Here is an 18080-nt window from a genome sequence, read left to right as displayed (position 1 = left end):
GCCAGCATTTGTGGACCCTCCTTGGGATGGGGCTGTCTGTGGGGCCTGCCCAAATTTATCACTATACTGTATCACCTCCTATGAGTCCTGTTTCTTCCCGCTTTCCAGGACGGCTTACTCGGACTTGGATGAACTTAACAGGAAAAGAAGAATATAACGGGGAGGAAAAAAAAAGCCCGAAGAAGATGAACCCTAATAGAACAACAACAAATAAATAAATAAATAATCTAATAGAACAAACTGAATAATCGCTTCCCCCAAAAGTCTCTGTTTCGATCACCCTCACAATCCCAGTCCATCCCCAGGAACAAAGGGTGAGCGCTCAGCCACGCAGTCTCGAGATGGATGAAGTTCTGCGCCCTAATCCCCCTCCTTACTTGATTGGCGGAGTTTTTGGATTTTCAGACCAATAGCATTGTAGAACGTCTCTCATCTCAAATTCATACTAGTTTTTTTTTTAAAAAAACCCTCCGACTCAGTCCGGGCTCAGCCCAGAACGCGCGCGGACCGGACCGTGGGCGCCTTCCTACCGGCTGTCTGTCGATCTGCAGCGCTTTCGGGGACTGCGCTTAACCTAAAGCCCCGCTCGGGCAGGCGGGGGGGGGGAGGGTCTCGGGCGTTCTCTCCTGGCGCTCAAAGCCTTTCTCCGGCGGGTTCCACCTGTTTGTCCTCTGTCCCCGCCCCCGCTTTGGAATAGAGGCGGGGTCTAACCCTTACTCCGGGATTCCAACCCGGGGACTTGGCGCTCCCGCAGGGGAAAGGCTTGAAGCGAAACCCGGCGTGGTCCTCCGCCGCCTTTTGCCTTCCCTTCCGAGGCGTGACGCGGGTAGCGTTCTCTCCCGATTTCCCTTAAGAGGGGGTGGAGAAGGACGTGGGGGAGAAGAATAGGAACGGCGAAAGGGGGTCGGCGCCGAAGGACCGCGGTGTTTGTCCAGGGGCGCCGAGGGGAGGGCTCTGGGCTCTTGGATACAGAGTGGGACCCAGCGGGAAGGAAGAGACTCGGGAGAGGGGGGACTGCGGGCCAGTGGCCCTCGGGGAAGTCGCAAGGAGTGAGACATCCCTGGAGCTGTCAGTTACTTTGTCACTGATTGATTGATTGATTATATTTGTACCCAGACGTTCTCCTTAAAAAGGAACTATGGTGTCTTAACATCATTAAAAGACAATTATGTAGTGCCCAAAGCTAAAAACAGTAAGGCTACAAGTACTAAAAAGGATAAAACAAATGCTAGCATAAAAAGCGGTAAACAAAACCACATTCAAAGCAACAAAGCACAACAATCCATTTAAAATCCCCACTCAGGCAACCATTCACTGGCCTGAAGAGAAAAATCCCTTGCTGCTTGCAGAAGGATGGCAAAGACGGGGCCAGTCTGGCCTCTTGTGGGAGGGAGTTCCAAAGTCAACAGAGCAGCAACAGAGAAGGCCCTGTCCCGTACCCTCTCCAAACACACCTGCGAAAGTGGCAGGACTGAGAGAAAGGCCTCTCTTGATGATCTTAACATTTTGAGCAGGCTCACAATGGGAGATGCAGTCCCTTGACCCAAGATGTTCAGGACTTTACCGGTCAAAACCAGCACTTTGAATTGTGTCTGGGAACAGTTTGGCAGCCGGTGGAGCTGTGTAATGTGGTGGGTCGGTGGGTCATGTGATCCCTGTGTGACCAGCCCCAGTCAGCAATCTGGCTGCTGCATTTTGGACTGTTGAGGTTTCCTGACACTTTCTAGAGGCAGCCCCACATAGAGCGTGTTATAGTTGTAACTCCCACAAATATCCCAGCCAGCACAATCAGTGATCATCTTGCCTTGATTATTCTGGAGGCTGTAGCCCAAAAGCATAACAAACACAGAGACATTAACCACAATCTTCTCGGACTACAAGGGGAGAGATGCCTAAGGCTATTTTTCCATCACCCTTTACATGTTCCATTGCACTGGTGCCAAACTTCCAGTATCAATTTGTCTCAGGCTTAAGCAGATTTCACCAAAGCTATTTACTGTGTTTACTTCCAAGTAAGTGTGTTTAAAATTGTAGCCATGCATTTTCATTCTTCCCTTCGCCCTAACACACTATTTGTATCTAATTATTGGAAATGCTTATGTAGTGCCCAAATGGCAAAGTTTTCAAGGCAGTTTACAAATAAAAACACACATTGTAAGCACATATAAACAGTTGCTACTCACTCAGTACACTCTCTTCCAGACCCTACTTTTTCCTTTTCTTTCTCCTCTGTTGTTCGTTGCCCTTTTTCTCTTTGCTACCCTTTCCCTCCTCTCTCTGATCTCCTACTTTTGCCTCCTCCTATACCAAGGATTTACCGCCTTGTTGAGAATCTCCAGCTTGAGGAGGACAAGAGAGAGATAGGCCTGAAGGTCCGGTGGTGGATCACAGTGAGCACGTTTTTCTGAAAGGTGCTGTGCTACTTTTGCATCCACACGACAGACTGACTAACCGTCATTCACTCCCCCCCCCCCCTCCACACAGGTCTTTGTTTCCAGTCATGTGCACCTTTGACAGCATCCGTACGATGATTGAGATGACTAGACGGAGACTAAGGAGATCTCGCACTCTGGATGAGATCAGGAAAGATGCTTCTTTTTTTTATCCCCCTCCCGATGGGGGTTGGGGTTGGGTTGTGGTGCTGGCAGCATCCATCCATTCGTTATTTGTCAGTGGCTTCCACAGTGCCTTTGGAGTTTATATGCTGCCCCTTCTTCAGGCCTTTGAGTCAACCAGCTCAAAGATTGGTAGGTTGCCATGGTATTTTGATGGAATCTGGCAGGGAGTGAGAACCAGGACTACATATTTGCAGTGAGATCTTATAAGGTGTTAGGGAGTTTTGATACCTTATAAGCCCTTACTGTACCATTTAAACATGGGCTTAAGAAATAAACAAAATAATCGCCCTATTTGACTGTTCAGAAGCAATCATAATACTAACCAGGCCTATGGTGTGGAGGTGCAGGAGGGCCATTTGATCTGGGCCTTACCTCACAGGGGTCTCTGTTCAGCCTAAAGTGTAAATTTGAAGCTAAATAAAATGTTACTGTCATGCATGCAATGATATATACCATTTTATGTATACCATTCTTTGCATTAAAATAGTTTTTACCTGTCTTTTCAACAGTGAGGAGCCTCAGAATGTGAAATGGCGTAGGCCTTATCTGAGCTTTCTGAACTGCTGGATAGCTCAGTGTTTAAGGCATCTGGGTGCAGAGTTCGATTCTCCCCGGTGCCTCCTTGACAGGGGCTGGACTCTGTTATCCATAGGGTCCCTTCTAGCTCTGCAGTTTTAAGATTATAACATAGACAAAGGAAAGGTGAGGCTGTAGCTTTGACCCAAATGTCATGCCTGAGACACAAGCCTACGTCAGCTCCAGCCTCCACATTCCTATCTGTAAAAGGGAAGTCTGTGTGGAAAGAAATGGAGCTGTTTTTACTGTTTTAAATGCATGGGCCTTCATTCTACATATATTTGTAGTAAGAAGGGGGAGCCTAAGTATGACAGGTGCAACATCAAGGGATAGGGCTTCATGGTGTAACTCTGCTTCTATGTTTTTTAGGATTACCAGGTTCCTGAATACCCAAATGGGGCAAATGTATCTCATTTAGAGAAATGGCTCCCCATATATTTCATAGATTGGAATAATTATAATTTGTGGAGCAAGGATAGCAATAATTAATTATATCAAACAGTGATATATAACCCTTTTTCTCCATTTAATGACCACTGTTTGCCTTTTTTTAAAAGCTTGGATTGGATCTGTGAGCTATGCTTTCATTATGATATTTGGTCCTGTTTCTGGAAAACTTCTGGTGAAGCATGGAGCAATCAAAGTAGCAATAATTGGAGCACTCGTTGTCATGTTTGGTATGGTGTGTTCATCCTATACCTATGATTTACGAGTACTGTTCCTAACTCAAGGAATCATTGTTGGTATCGGATCGAGTCTAGCTAGCACTCCAGGTAATCTAGTTTTATTTCCTTGTGAGTTGAGTAAATCAATAGCCAAAATTAAAATCTAAATAAATTAGTTACATTTTCCTGAAAAGTTCAGGATTTTGTTATAAGCATGTATTCAAATTAATTATTTATCAAAATTATGTTTTAAAGCTACTTTTAGAGCTGTTTTTATCTTCATGCATATTTTAGACTCCATTTATCTTTTATCAGTTGCTTTGGTAGTTTTAGAGTCTGCTGTTGTAAACTGTATTTTCTTCTGTATTTTAGTTGTATTCGTATTTAAATTTGTATTGCATGATTTTATTTATTTCATTATATAAATTATTCTATATGCCTGAGAGCTCGGAGTATAGAATAATTAGGACAGACTGACTGACTGACTGACTGACTGACTGATTGATTGATTGACTGACTGATTCAACATGAATTAAAAGGTTGTTACCGGAGATAAAAGATAATACATAAGGCACAAAGCAAGTTTCCTGGAGACAGAGTTCTAGAAGCTTCTTTCATTATTAGTTTACCATTTTAATAGGTCCATGTGGATATGGGCTTCTTGTGGTATCCTGATCCTAAGCAATTTAAGGTTTTGAAAATGAAAAACAGGATACTGAAATGGGCCTGGACACAGACTGGGAAGCCTACTAAGAAGTCTTCCATATACCCAGTCTCAGCTGGTATGAAAGACAGTAGCTAGGTTTCCAGATGTATTTCCAGACTATATTCAAGGGCAGGCTGTTAGTGAACGCATTGCATAGTCTAAATAGGATGTCGAAGGATGATTACAGTTATTTCAGCAAAGATTTATATCTTCTCTTAGGCTTAGTATGTTTTTGATGTTTATTTAATGTACATTTTTCAGTGCCTTAACTTTTTAAACATTGTTTTATGGTTGCTTTTCACCTGTTTTATTGTGGGGGCTGCTATGTGAAATCTTGTTACAGGGCATAGAAAGATTATTAATAAAATAAACATGTAATGCTTTAGAATTTTTTGACTTAGTAGATAGGCAGAATAACATAAATATGTAAATAGATACTCCTTTCCCTCCAAAGTATGACTAACTAAAAACAAGATATTAGTGGCAGAAGTGTGTAGGTTTTCAGTGTGGTGAGATCCAAGAGTGAGTTTCAGACTTCCACAATTGTCTTTACTGTATGCAGAACCTCCCAATCTCCTTTCACAGACTAGTTTCTTTTGTGAATGAAAAAAAGCGGCGTTTAAAAGTGAATGGACTCAAGTGTCTTTTTGACTGGGCCAAGGATGCACTTGGTCCCTTCCAGGGCCTTAGATTTCCTTGTTATTTAATGTACATATAGAAGTGAAGTGTGTTAAGGTTGTATGCACTATGCACACAAATTGTGCTAACATGCCACTATGCATCTTTAGCCCTTGTGAAAAACTCCTGTGGAAACCCTTGAATTGCATGTGATTTTTAATATTTTTATTGCCATCTGTTCCTCATAGGCCTGATAATGGTAAGCCTTTACTTTACTACAAAGCGCTCATTTGCAACTGGGATTGTCATGGCTGGAGGAGCTGCAGGAACCTTTGTACAGAATAAACTTCATCAGTACTTAATTGACAAACTTGGATGGAGAGTTAGCCTACGGGTATACAGTGGAATCCTAACTATATGTATTTTTGCTGGATTTGCATACAAGCCTCTTCAAAAACGTATGTAATTGCTTTCGGCCAATTTGTTGGATTTCCTTCCTTCCTTTTTATGATAGTCTTCCTGTAGACAAGTTATTCCCATTAGGGCAGCAAGATTAATCTAGCTCCTTTAAGCAGAAGAGGAATTTTGGCAAGTGCAATGTCTCATTCAAAATTAAACAAAGTTACACTTGCTGAAACTGCTTTTTGGACTTTGCTCTTCAAGATGCCCTCCCCTAAATGCAATCATCCCGATATGCAGTCAGCTTTCCAAGGTTTCCCCCCCCCCCTCATCTTCCTCTTAATTTGTAACATGAACCTAGAATCATCTTTATTGCATAACTGTTGGCTTGGTAGTCAAAGTGAACAATACATTTGTCAGGAATTTTACATAGATGCTCACCAGGGTATGAAAGAAATTTGCTTTTCACCGGGAATGATTTTTCTTTCCCATGTAACTTGTATTTGTGTTTATTGTGTGCCATTAAGTCAGAACTGATCTATGGTTACCCTAATAGGGCTATGAAAGTAAGTCATGTATTTAAAGAGAGGTTTTACGAATTCTACTCCTCTCTGTGAGGTACTACTTATCTTGGGCACTGGAAAGGCTTATGATATCCCTGAGAAGGGAATGTGGAGGAGAGGAGAAAAATGAATAAGCTACAGTGGGGTCTCTACTTAAGAACTTAATCCGTATTGGAAGGTGGTTCTCAAGTTGAAAAGTTCTTATGTTGAATCTGCATTTCCCATAGGAGTGCATTGAAAACCATTTAATCCGTATCTGCTCTTTTCCGTCCATAGAAACTACAGTGGAACCTCTACTTAAAAACGTAATCGGTTTTGGAATGGTGTTCTTAAGTTGAAACGTTCTTAAGTTGAAGCAAAATTTCCCATAGGAATGGACTGAAAACCAATTAATCCGTTCTGGCTGTTTTTTTGTTATGTAGAGGTGCGTTCGTACATTGAAGCATTAGTTCCCATAGGAACTAATGCAAAGCTGGTTAATACATACTCTACCACTAGGGGGAGAATTTTTTTTTTTAACCTAAGATGACCTAAGGTTAAAAAAAGAGCAGGAAAGGTTTTTTTTCCTGTTCTTATCTTGGATTTCTGTTCTCAAGTAGAAGCAAAATTTAGCAAATGGAGCTGTTCTTAAGTTGGATTGTTCTTAAGTAGGGACGTTCTTAAGTAGAGACCCCACTGTATTAGAAACAAGGATGATGAAGAAGTAGGTTATGGATACTGCAAGTCTTTAATATCAAGTTACTTATGTTTGTAGGGCTTAGGCCTCTCTTAGACTATTCCTTCTGGGGCATTTGGGAGGACAAAAAAAATGCTACTCTATTTTTAGACTCCATGAACAGTAATTCCTTCTAAAATGGTGCACAGGACCCCATACCTTATTCTTTCCACCCCCTAAAAATTATTACAAAACTGGAAATGGCCACTTCTGGCTTTTTGGGGGCGGGGGCATGTTGCAACCTGTGATAATACCATGGGAGAGAATATTAACATTGGGCCCCTATAGGGTATTTGCTATTGGCATAGTGTAATGCTTGCAGAATCAGACAACCTTCTGATTAATTTCAGTCTTTCACACATATCACATCTCTGCATATTGGCTGTTTAATAAATGTAATCTTGTATGACTGTGATTAAAATACTTTATTGTATTTATTCCTTTATTCTGGTGGGATGCTAATATAAATAACGACAGTGCTTGCTTTTGTTTACTTTTATATTTTAAAGATAGAGCTCATCCAAGTGTAGTTGAAAAGTTTAGAACATCCCCATTAAGACGTTTTATTGTTGATTTAAGTTTGTGGAAAGATCGTATCTTTGAAGTTTGGGTCTCTGCGCTTGGACTGGCTAAATTTGGGTTCTTCATACCTTTTGTTCATATGGTAAGAATTCATTTGTACATTCTGATTATCTGTGATAATCTGTTGCAGGGATTTGAATTTTTGGTTAAATTTAGCTGCACAGCAAACGTTTAGGGATTCACAGAACAGATTAGCTTCTAGTTCCCTAATAAAATCCACCCCTTTCCTCATCAACCAGCACTTACTGTTTTACTCTGAAACTTTGTGATGAGAAAGAATCAAAAAGTTTCTTTTACTTACAGTGAACAGATAACAGCAAACTGATGAATATAATTGCTTTTTGGAGCAGACCTCAACAGACTCTAGAGAGAGAACATAGGTTGATATGTGTTGATAATAGTCAATTATATCTCTCTACTGTATATCCTCTTGACAGCCCAGTGAAATCCCCAGAAAAGCTAGACCATGTAGCTTGGTTTAAAGAAAATATGGCTGTTGAATATGGATAGTAAGATTGATATAATTCCAGGAAATATAGTTTCCATCTTTGGGATGCTTCTGGAACAGGTATTTTTGCCAGATGGACAGATGGTAGCATGGATAAAGGAATTCTTTCTTCACCTGTACTAACCGCACTAGCTGTGCCGTTGTCTGGGGAAAAATGATCATGTCAGGAGAATACACACTGTGGTAAAGTCTTGACCACATAGGAGGACTGTCTTTGATAAGGACTTGGAAACTTACATTGCTTCAAAATGTGTTGGCAATATTCTTAACATATTGTGACAGCAAAAATTATTTTAACTGTATGCATTAGTTACTAGTTTTCTTCTGGGCCAATTCAAAGTAATTTTTTACAGTTCTACTAAAACGAGACCAAGTTATCTGAGGAGCACCTGCTTACATTAGTTTCTCCATGTGATCCGAAGCCATCTGAAAAAAGGGTCTGCTTAGATGTTCTATATCCAGTAACCCACAACTCAGACATTCTTTGCATTACTACCATTTTTTTTGGGAGCTCCATCCCTGGAATGGTATATTTGGCACCACTGTGAGCTTCTTGAAACATGCTGATTTTTTTTTCACTGAATAGAAGAATTAGATTTTGAGGGCTTGACTGGACAGGAGGTTCTCCAACAAATAAGCATGAATGGTGATAGTTTATTCTGAAGGGGACTGGGTCTTACTGGTATCCATGTCTACACTGCATTTCAAAAGTCATGCCATTGAAAACTGCTTCTCTAGGCTTTTCAATAAAGAAATCCTTACAAATTCCCTTCCTCAATGTAGCTTTCACTTTGGGGGTTCCTTTTCCTTTGACCATTTGAAAATGCCAAGTGTAGAGTAAATTGAAGGCCTCCAGTTGGAAGTATATGGCACAGAAATGAGCTCTCCGTAGGAGACATTGTAGTTGTCTGTAACAAAATAATACCAGTCTCCCAGGAAGAAGGAAAAAACATGGAAGGCAGAGAAAAAGGTATCTTCTTATTTGTATTCTTTCATTGAGCAGAGGGTTGGACTCAATGCCCTTATAGGCCCCTTCCAGATTCATTATTCTATGAGTTTGTGATATAAAATCTTGTGTCATCTTGTCAGCAGGGAAAAAACTGAAATGATTGGTGTTGAATCAGGTACTTTTAATTCCACCCGGAATTTCCTTTTCTGTTCCTATCACTTAGGCCCCAGCTTTAACCAAAACCACAAATAATCAAAGTGGTATGTGAATAAGCAACAATAAAACACCCACCAGTAGGGTACAGAGGAGGAGAAGGTTGATGGTTCTTCAATGATTATGGCATGACCTCGGCTGACTGCATGCATGCATGTATGTTTGGTTGGTTCTTAGCAACATACATTTAAACACCACATCACTTTCAAAGAACTTTCACAGTACTTAATGATCTGGCTAGCTCAATTGTAATTGTCTCTTCTACTAAATATGACTGTTTTTCAGAAATACAGACACATAAGGCAAATCAATATATAAATAACAACTGAGTTTTTATTACAGATTAAACTTGCAGGTGACTTGGGCATTCCACCTGATGATGCATCCTACATTATGGTAGGAATTGGAGTAAGCAGCATGATTAGTTGTCTTATTTTTGGAAAGCTATGTGATATTGAAAAAATTGATCGGCTTTATCTTAACCAGGCATCCATATTATCTGTCGGTAAGTGCTTAGCTTAAGGTTCCATGACCCTGCCAATAACAGTCTGTTACTTCAGGAATAGGATGTTTTTGATATGTGCATTAATGTGCTTTGGTTACAACTCAGAAGTGTAGAATTCTTGGAATTGTAATTCGAAGCCACAAATATGCACATCTCTACATTTTGTATAGTGGCCAAAATCCTTTTGCTTAGCATAGTAAATCACACTAGAATAGACCCATTGAATCAGTGGGGATTTAGTGAGCTACTTTGGCACAGTAAGTTGCAGTTAAAGTGGGCTCATTGAATCAATGAAACATATGGAGGAGGTGACAGATGATTCAGTGACTCTAGTGTGATATACTAAATTAAGCAACAGGATTTGGACCAATGTATCAATAATTTTCAGGACTACAAAAAAGCTCCCCCCCAAAAAAACCCAAGCGTATTTCAGCTTAGCACTGTGCCTGAAGTTAACGACATTCTCCTTCCTCAGGCTGATCTAGCTTGAGGTTGTCTATCTACGTATTGTCAGAGACTGAAATGTTAATAGGAAAAAAAATGTAACACAGTTCATTAGTTATTAGCAAGCTCAAAAATCTCACAGAGTTGATCTTATATTAATTACTAACTGATGTAAAAAAAACCTGACAGGACAGATGGCATGTAATACATTGACTGTAAGTGCCACATTTTGTTCTAAAATTGCTTTGGGGTCTCACAACCTCATCACTGGTTGGATGTGTAGGATTTATAATGCAGTGTATCTGGAAAACACATAAATTAATTTTTTTTTTAAAAAATAAAGCATCATATCTCACACCAGTAAAATTCACTTTCATCACTGATCTTTTCTTTCCTCTCTCTTCCCCCTGCTCCTTGTATATGCTCTTCACTCACCTTTCAACCACCAAGCATCATTTGAGAGAGAATGTGATAAAGTCTGGAAAAATCCTGCCAAAATGTTTTTTTAAAAAAACCTTTTGGAAATGTCCTTATTAATTCCAAAATGTTACCAAAAATTATGTTACTTGGCCCACCATTCACTTGTCTGTTGACTCAGGTCTACCACTAAGAGATCATTTTGAGATTGCTCATAAGATTGTGAGGTGTTTACCTTTTAGGCCTCATAGGTCGTTAAATATTGTCCACCCTATATTAAAACGAAACCAAACCAAGCTCTACCATAACTCAGCTAAGGGAATCATGAGGAAAAGCAGCTGGCTAAATTAGGTTTTGAGTTGAGAACCCCAAAGGAAACTGATCCCGGGACTGCAGGCTCAAGGTCAGCACCATGGATAGCAATCCTTCAGCAAAGATCTTAAAAAACCCTTGCCCTGGCACTGGCTTACCCTCTTTCCTGATCAGACTATAACTGTGTTATTTGATAGTCCGTGCCTTAAAGAAACAGGCCAGGGAAAGCCCCTCTTCCTCAAGTGCTGATGCTTTTAAAGGCCCAGTACCCATTTCTATAGATACTGATGATTCTTAGTGTTCTTCTGAGAGTTTGACTTCTCACTGGAAAACTACGAGAGCCACTTTTTGCCACCAAATGCTAGCATTACTTCCCAGGGACTGCTGGTGGAGACCTCATTCTCTTAGGGCTTTCCATCTTATATTATAAAAACAAGAAATCCGTAAAAGTTTGTCAACCTCTGGCCTGGCTTTTGAGCCGCTAGGGCACACACGGCTTATGATGTCAACATCATACACCGATACACTTCTGGAATTAAACCACAACCAGAATGTTTTGCCATATGTTGTTGAATTGGATGATACATAACTGCTTTATTGGGTACATTCCACTGAATGGCACTAATTATTCATCAATGGTGGCATTCTTACCTGGTACAAAGCATTGTAGGAGAACCTCACAATTAAGATAAAAACGAGTAATTTTTTTTTTTTTTTTTTTTAGCCTGAGTGGAGAAAATTGTTGTGCTGGGTCACAAGGAGAATCCTAACTTTGTAGTAACTTTTAAAGTGCATAACTGCTGCAATAAAAATTAAAATAAAAATAGAACTGGCATATGAGTCTCTTTGGCCATGTGCTCCCCTTGAGCTCTGGTTCTTTGGGAGTGTTGTCCCTGGGTGGCATTTGTGAGACCATCGGTGCTGGCGTTCCTCAAAACATGGCACATTTACCCCACATGACTCGAGAGGGTGTTCTTGAGAAAAAAAAAGTTTTGTTCATAGAAATCTGAAAAATAGCACTTAGCTCTTCTGAGATTGTCCTTCTCTTCATTGTAGACATGACCAATAATCATGACTACACTGCTTCTGGTGTGTGTCTGTTTACTGAAAACTGCTATATTCAATAGGATAGAAATCACAGCTTTAATGTTTAAGAATGAAAAGAGCAATGGTCATTGGTTTTATAGAGAAGCTTATGAAACATTTAAACCTATACATGGCTTTTTATACCAGATCATAGTTGAGGAACAAATGGAGTACAGATTGTAGAAGTATTCTTCCCCCCCCCCCAATTGTATTAATTTTTACATCCTCCTCCCCTGACTCCCTGATGTGGTGGAGTATTAAGCCTAAAACTTTTTAAAAAATTAAATGACAACTCCTCAAATTCCCTCATGAACATGATTAAGCCCCAAAAAGTAAATTGGCTAGCTTAAGTGGAATTTTTACTTTTTCAGTAGCATATTCCTGTACTACAAACTGCTTAGGAAACTGTATTGTGTATAAATAAAAAAAGTACTGTGTCATATTGAGGAAGGTTTGCTGCTGTTGAAGAAAAGAAATTTTGTTGAGTAAGCAGAAAAGTGCTTGTAATACTGGCGTTTATGTCAAAGTCACAAGTAATAGAACAGCAAACTCTTTTTTTCCATAGAAAAATAACCCCGTGCCCTTCAATGTAATTTTCTGTTTTGTTTTCCAGGTGTGGTGTACTTCATTATTCCTTACTGTACAACCTTTGCCTCTCTAGTAGCAATTTGTTCTCTTCTGGGGTTTGTAGATGCAGGAAACTATGTTCTCCTACCTGTCCTTACTTTTGATTTGATGGGGGAAGAGAAAATGCCTGTTGCCTGGGGATTTATGATGGCTGTGAATGCAATTAGTTGTTTTGGACCACCCTTTGCAGGTAAACCAACATGAGCCCATCATTTTTATGAATAGTTTTAACTTGGCATTGTTAGCATATTCAGAAGGGCTATTTCCGTTACGCTTCCTTGCCGAATAATCTTGCATTGCTTATCCCATGTTTGTCTTGTTTTACAGCAACAGAAGGAGAAGCACTCTTGTTCTTAAAATCTGTTGCATCTGTCACTGTAACATAGAGGCTTCCCAGAGGTACAATCTGGCATAAAAACAAAATGCACATTCGAAGTGTGCTTTGTTGTAATGAAAGGTTGCCCACCTCTGTCCAACAATATTATAGTACAATGTGGAATAAATTTTTTCTTTGATCAAGGAAGTATAAAAAGTAAATAAAAGTTTTTCTTTCGTTTTCTCTTTTGTTTCAGGTGCAATGTACGACGCATTTGGCAGTTATACCATTGGCTTTGTAGTAACCGGGATTGGCAACATTGCAGCAGCCAGTATACTTGCTTTTATTCCATGGTTGAAAAATGAAGCCAAACAAGCAAAGAAAAACTATCTTAATGCTTCTGTGTGCGAAATAACAAAGACCATTGTTCCGTGGCAATCACCAACTCCTTCCTTAGGGGTGAATACTACTGTTCTGGAATCTATATGTGTATTTTAAACAAGGTGACTCCAGCTTTGCCATAGTATCCTGTATGAGCTGGGGTGAGACTCCACTGGCCAGCTGAATCGGAGTGGTTTGGCTTTACTGCAGTCTCTTTTACTGTGTATTTAGTTTAGGGGATCACACAAAGACCACATATTTTGGGGTCCTAGTGTTCATATTGCACCTCAGTTCAGTGTGATTTGATATGTGACCCATGTCCCACTTCCTTTGATACTGCCCACCTGATGACCTCCAGCTGCCCATTCTTATCAGTTTTGCTATCTGTGCAGAGGTGATCCAGCGTTAAACTAAAGCATCAATGCAGTGATTAGATGATCTACTGCTAAACTTGGAACATTGTTTTTAAAAAATAAATAAATACTTTGGGGTGACTAGAGAGAAGGATAACCAAGGTGGGTGTTCTAGCTGTCCCATACATCACCATAACACTACCCAGAGTCATGATTCACATTCTTTTGCAGAACAAAACAAATGTTCACACATGGAAAACACTGTTCGAATCATTCTGACTTTTAAAAAGTTGAAGCCCCCAATAGTAGGGGAAAAACCTCCAAATCAGAAGAAAAATGGGCTGGATTGATTCACATTGGCCTTTGCTTCATGTGATCATTAAAAAGTATTTTGAATTCACCTGTGCTAATTGTGGAGCAAATCTCACTGTATTGTCATTGCAGTCACAGCTCGAGTCCATCTGTGTAGACCTAACATGCACACAGTCTTGGCCACAAGATTAGTCTTGACACCACGATATTCTTGTTCTTTTTTTGTGCTGACTACAGGAATTAATATTAGTTGTTATGAATATTTTAAGAGATTGCTTCTGATTTCTTATAGGAAGCTTGGAGTTATTTATCTTTGCAAGTCATTATGACAGACCCATTGTTATGCATTTTGCTATTTAAGAGACAGAGCTTCTAAATTATGTTTATGGCACAGTCCATATATTTAGAAATAGCCATCAAGGGATGGCAGACAATGTTGGAAATGCACCTCTAGGCCTAGTGAGGAGGCTGCATAGTTCTAGACAAATGTCTGTGATGGAAGACTTCATCTCTAACTTAGAAAGTCTTCGCTAGGTCAGAGGAGAGCTGCAGACTAATTTCAGAATATGGAAGGGCTAAAGAGGTGGTGGCTGGGGCTGTATCCTCCCATCTGAAGTATTCAAAGTCCTGTCAGCTCAAGGACCAAATGATGTGCCAGGGTTCACCATTGAATCTGGGTGGTAGCAGCAGAACCAATGCTGTCCCAGTGAGTTCCAGAGGACCCAACGTGCCTTCCCCAGCCACTGGATGTTATCAACACATGTCCTAACTCATTCTCATTTGCATGGGAAATCTAATGCAGTCCATGCGTGCTTGCAGCGCCTTTATTCTGTTTCCAGAGTTGCTCTTGCAGCTGCTGCTGTAGGGCAGGTGTACTCCAGTAGCACTATCGTCTATCCTTTGCCTTTGTCTCCTAACCTTTGCATCTGAAATCTTCACTGCCTGTTGCCCCTGCTGGCTCTGCCCTGCATGGCCCACTGTCTCCTCCACCCACATAGTGGTTCTCTGCTATCTCACTTCAACAAGATATATCAGAAGATGCCTCTTCCTTGTGCTCATCTCACTATGTGGTGCAGTTTGCTGAATATGTGGCTGCTTTTTTGAGCATGTCTTCCCCCAGCTATATGCATTTCATCCAAGAGTGAAACCCTTGGATGAAGATTTTACAATAGAGGTTTTCTGCATCGGTGCGCTGTGATGTCTGTGGATGTGTTGTGGTGTGTGTTTGCTTGCACATGCGGGCAGGAGTATTCAGATATATTTGTATGGCCAAGGATGGGTCTGTGATAGATTCATGGGTCCTCATAAGAGCAGACTCACTGTTTTGCGACCTGGGGGGGGTGTTCATGTAGTGTTCTTGCTCTTGCTAGGCTAGTGTGTTGGTCACTGGATGCCACTTGTTTGTGTGTGTACACGCGCACACATGCAGAAGTAATCCCTTTCCCCATTTGACATGCAAATTTTTGTGTCCGTGGTAGTCCAGGTACAGTAGATTGCTGCTTGGTTGCCTTGAGCTCTGAATGGATTTTATTTATGTATTTGTTTTTAACGAATTTGTTTTTAACAAATTAACCTTCTTTGTTTTTAACATCCCCCCTTTCCTCCAATATGGCCCTGAGAGTGGCTCATAAAATCACTAAAATGCATAACATTAAAAACACAATAGATTGATTAAAAAGCAACTGCCTCATTTAAAACAATTTTTAAAAAAGTCAACACATCTCATGGCATATAAACCATTAGAAGTCACTTTTAATGCTCAAGAGTGGAGTGGGAGAGTTTCCTATGCCTGAATTTTAGCATGAGGTACTTCCTTGCTAAAAGCACAAAGTGCCACTGAGATCCATCATTGCTTGAAGACATATGTGTTTCAGTGGCCAATCTGTGGCTTCTTTCTTGACTCAATTCCCCTCGTGTTTGGTAACCAGAAGGCTTTTTGGTTCCAGTGTAATTGATGAGGGCAGAGGTCTCCTGGCTTACTTTCCCATCCACACTTAGCATTTAAGAATATACTCTTAATTGCCCTCATACCTAAGAACAGTAATGATGCTTGTAGTGAGGGACAGGAAATGTACTTATATGTTTCTGCATCAGATAAATAATTTCATTTCTTTTCTTACAGAGTCTCAGTTCCTCATACACAAAATCTATGCTAATGATGTCACCGGAGGACAATACATCACAGTTTTCAAAAAGATTTAGTATGAAATCAATTAAAAGCATATTGAAATCAGAGACAACCTCTTGTAGAGGTTCACTTTCAGAACGTGGGGCTCCAGCACCCCAGAGAAAAACAGAGAGGACCGGTTCCTTAGGTACTTCAGAGAACGATAGTAAAGGAGCTGAGCAAGGAGAGAGTACAGTCGGTCTGAGAACACAACCACCACCAGAGGTAGCTGGGCCAGATGTGGCATTCATTCAAAGTGACAGTTCAGAACATGTTCCTGAAAGAAAAGAAGAAGGTTTCACATTCTTATATGATTATGCTGGGCGTCAAGAACAGCAACATGCAAGTAGAACTGAACTGAGGTCATTGGAAGAGCTAATCATACCAGAGGGAGAATTTCCTGAAGGTAAGCCTTCAGAATCCATAAAACAAGTAGAACACCTTCCGTATAGGAAAGAGGTGGTTTTCATACCTGAATACAAAAAGGAAGAAGAGAAGGAAGAGGAAGAAGCAGAAGCAGAAGAAGAAGAAGCAGAAGAAGAAGAAGAAGAAGAAGAGATTGAGAGTTCAACTGATTTGACAGCAAGACAGGTAGAGCGTCCTCCCCATAGAAAAGAGGATGGTGTGGCTTTCTTAAATGAATATGGTGAGGAAGAAGAGGGTGCAACTGATGTGAGACCAAGGAAAGCATCATTGAAAAGTGAGGCTCCACTGCATGCAGTGCAGACAGGGAGAATATATTCTGTTCCACACAGAAAAGAAGATGGAGTAGCCTTCTTAGATGAATATGATAGTGATGATGACATTTTTGTGAGTGCAACAGATCTAATGCCAACACAAGGATTATTTAAAAGTGAAGCTCCAGCACATGCTAAACAGAAGGAGCCAATGCCTTCTATTCTCCACAGGAAAGAAGATGGAGTGGCCTTTTTAGATGATTACGACACCGATGATGATGAGCATCTTATGGGTGTATCAGGTATGAGACCCATGCAATCATCATTTAAAAGTGAAGCTTCAAGACATGCAAAGCACACACCTTCTACTCCCCACAGAAAAGAAGATGGAGTAGCCTTCTTGGATGAATATGATAGTGATGATGGCATTTTTGAGAGCACAACAGATCTAATACCAATACAAGGGTCATTTAAGAGTGAAGCTCCAGCACATGCTAAACAGAAAGAGCCAATGCCTTCTATTCTTCGCAGGAAAGAAGATGGAGTGGCTTTCTTAGAGGACATTGGCAGCTATCAGCAAGAGCAGCTTGACACTACAGCTGTATTGAGGCCAGAAGAAGATGTAGCCAAATTGGGAGATGCATTGGTAGAAAAGGAAGCTTCAGCATCTATAAAAGGGGTAGAATGTGGCCCTTGCAAAAAAGAGGATCCAGTGACATTTGATGCTGCTCAAGATGGCAATGAACAAACACAAGAGAAATGATTAGATTAATAACAAATATCAATGAAACTTGATATATTTAAATATTTGACTAGTAATGGCCTTCGTCTGTTGCACTATATCCTTGTTTGATGACAAAGTAGCACTTTTCCAACATTTTCCCCTAAAAGAACTCCTCCTAGTTTTAATTACTTTTATACTAAAGATGTCCAATCAGTTTGATAATAACTGGATTCCAAGTGTAGAAACACTTTGACAGTCTTTTTAACATAAAGATACTTCCACGATGTTATTCCTTCATAGCTGAATTGGCTTGTCATTCGTTGTGCTGAAAGGTTTGTGTGGGGGGGGAAGAGACAGTTTAGATAAATGTATAAATCATTTATCATATTTGCTGATAGAACCTGTTGTTTTCTTCTGTATTGAAGGATCTCTTAGATGGCGTAACATTTCACTGGACTACAATCAGTATAGCACCATTGTTAAAAGACTGAGTAAAATGCATAATACATTGTTGTTTTGCTTTTTAAAATGTGTTGAATAAATATGATTGGCAGTCCAGTATTAAACATAACATTAAAAAGTGATCTGATGGCTTTATGAGTTATCTTTTCTGTGAAGGGAAGACATTTGTATGTGGAAAATACACA

The 18080-nt window shown here is 40.2% G+C and overlaps 1 protein-coding gene across 1 annotated transcript; it reads left to right on the top strand.

Annotated features, from left to right (window-relative positions):
- Positions 1–684: 684 nt before the first annotated feature.
- Positions 685–18017, top strand: LOC110087055 (uncharacterized). Its single transcript, XM_020808481.3, has 9 exons — positions 685–826; positions 2485–2747; positions 3752–3967; positions 5432–5641; positions 7370–7524; positions 9455–9617; positions 12490–12693; positions 13076–13278; positions 15988–18017. The coding sequence occupies exons 2-9, from the start codon at positions 2501–2503 to the stop codon at positions 17470–17472; spliced, it is 2883 nt and encodes a 960-aa protein (XP_020664140.3). The 5' UTR covers positions 685–826; positions 2485–2500; the 3' UTR covers positions 17473–18017.
- Positions 18018–18080: the final 63 nt, after the last annotated feature.

The sequence above is a fragment of the Pogona vitticeps genome, chromosome 1 (assembly GCF_051106095.1).
Source record: "Pogona vitticeps strain Pit_001003342236 chromosome 1, PviZW2.1, whole genome shotgun sequence".
NCBI classification, from domain to species: domain Eukaryota; kingdom Metazoa; phylum Chordata; class Lepidosauria; order Squamata; family Agamidae; genus Pogona; species Pogona vitticeps.
The sequence above is the reverse complement of the archived record's forward strand: the minus strand, read 5'-3'. Positions and strand labels throughout refer to the sequence as shown.

What these genes read in the sequence shown, in the direction of transcription:
- LOC110087055 (XM_020808481.3), top strand. Translation starts at nt 2,501, where the DNA reads ATGTGCACCTTTGACAGCATCCGTACGATGATTGAGATGACTAGACGG. An exon ending in GAGTCTAGCTAGCACTCCAG is followed by an intron (nt 3,968 to 5,431) that starts GTAATCTAGTTT and finishes TGTTCCTCATAG; the next exon opens with GCCTGATAATGGTAAGCCTT. An exon ending in TCATACCTTTTGTTCATATG is followed by an intron (nt 7,525 to 9,454) that starts GTAAGAATTCAT and finishes TTTTTATTACAG; the next exon opens with ATTAAACTTGCAGGTGACTT.